This window comes from Amphimedon queenslandica, unplaced genomic scaffold, assembly GCF_000090795.2.
Source record: "Amphimedon queenslandica unplaced genomic scaffold, v1.1 AMPQUscaffold_9245, whole genome shotgun sequence".
NCBI classification, from domain to species: Eukaryota; Metazoa; Porifera; class Demospongiae; order Haplosclerida; family Niphatidae; genus Amphimedon; species Amphimedon queenslandica.
Window position 1 is genome coordinate 1 of NW_003550483.1, and position 1,440 is coordinate 1,440.

A 1,440-nucleotide genomic window follows, 5' to 3' on the forward strand; every position below is an offset into this window, starting at 1 on the left:
TGCATGTACATGTACATGTATGTGCTACATTGTACCTTTTAATAAATCTGCTATTGTATTTAGTAGATAGTTCAAGAACTCGTGGGCATCTTGTTGCTGCATATTATCAAACACAACTATGAAAAGGAACAAAAGATCTTTATAAACATACGCATAATACTACATACATGTACTTTAAGTTACTGGCAAAGTCATTCATAAAAAATGGCTAGAAGAGAATTCTTCATTTTAATAATTTTTAAAGATGGTATACATGTACTTATGTTGCATAGAAAGTTTGAGCTCATTCCAATCATATATTTACAAATTTTTAAAGTTGCTTCAAAATCGGACAAAAGCCCCTGTACTATAGTACAGGGTCACGCCAAATTTCACCAAAAATTAAAAATGAAGAATTCTCCATTTATATAATTTATCTGATACATATACATGTATTTATCTTGTGTAGAAAGTTTGAGCTCATTCTGATCAAATTTGAGTTTTTTTACAAATTTTTAAAGTTGCTCCAAAATTGGACAAAAGTCCCTGTACTATATAGTACAGGGTCACAGGCCAAATTTCACCAAAAATTGAAATTCGATAATTCTTGATTTTTATAATTTTTCTGATACATGTACATGTTTTTATATTGCATAGAAAGTTTGAGCACATTCCAATCAAATTTGAATTTTTTTACAAATTTTTAAAGTCGCTCCAAAATTGGACAAAAGTCCCTGTACTATAGTACAGGGTCACGAGCCAAATTTCACCAAAAATGAAAAGTAGAGAATTCTTAATTTTTGTAATTTTTTCTGATACATATACATGTACTTATGTTGTGTAAAAAGTTTGAGCTAATTCCAATCAAATTTAGATTTGTTATGAATTTTTTAAACCAGCTCATAGTAAGGTGTTAAAAAATGTTTAATAGTGTGTACTATTGGTACAAGTACAACAATACAATTTCAACTCTCTCCCTCTCTCTCTCTTGTAGTTCCCCATACTCTCCCTTTCCATTACCATTCTCCTTCTTCACTCTTTGAATAAATTTACGCGGGGCCACGACCCCAAACTTCTTCTTAGAACTACTCATTTGAATGAAGAGATCAGAGAGAGCAGAAAGAAGCGTCTCTGTCTTTTCCTCTCCGTGAGAATACTGCAATACCTTCTCTCGGAACGGGAGACAGAAATAAAGAGCCTGTAGGACTGAATTGGCATAGCAAGTGTTACCAAACTAGAGTGGAAACACACAATCAATGTTATTGCATCTGGTGTAGATTATGTGTTACATTAGTGAGGCCATTATATCTCTCATCTTCTGGCAGTTGCTCTAGTCTTTCCAGAGTCGAGCCATTGGCACCCTGGAGACAAAAAGAGAGAGAAAGACTGTACCATTTTAGTATAATATCTGGTATACCATTTTCTCAAGGATTTTATCTTCTTTTTTGTTTATTATCAAAA

General features: G+C 32.7%; 1 protein-coding gene across 1 annotated transcript; it reads right to left on the reverse strand.

The window, feature by feature from the left end:
- Window positions 1-28: 28 nt before the first annotated feature.
- Window positions 29-1,428, reverse strand: LOC100635590 (ubiquitin carboxyl-terminal hydrolase 12-A-like; the record flags this gene model as incomplete). The annotated part of the gene is made up of 4 exons (XM_020006778.1): window positions 1,397-1,428; window positions 1,269-1,340; window positions 1,000-1,213; window positions 29-116 (listed from the first exon to the last, which is right to left on the reverse strand). Coding segments are annotated over exons 1-4 (377 nt in total), but the record flags the coding sequence as incomplete, so codon positions are not given.
- Window positions 1,429-1,440: the final 12 nt, after the last annotated feature.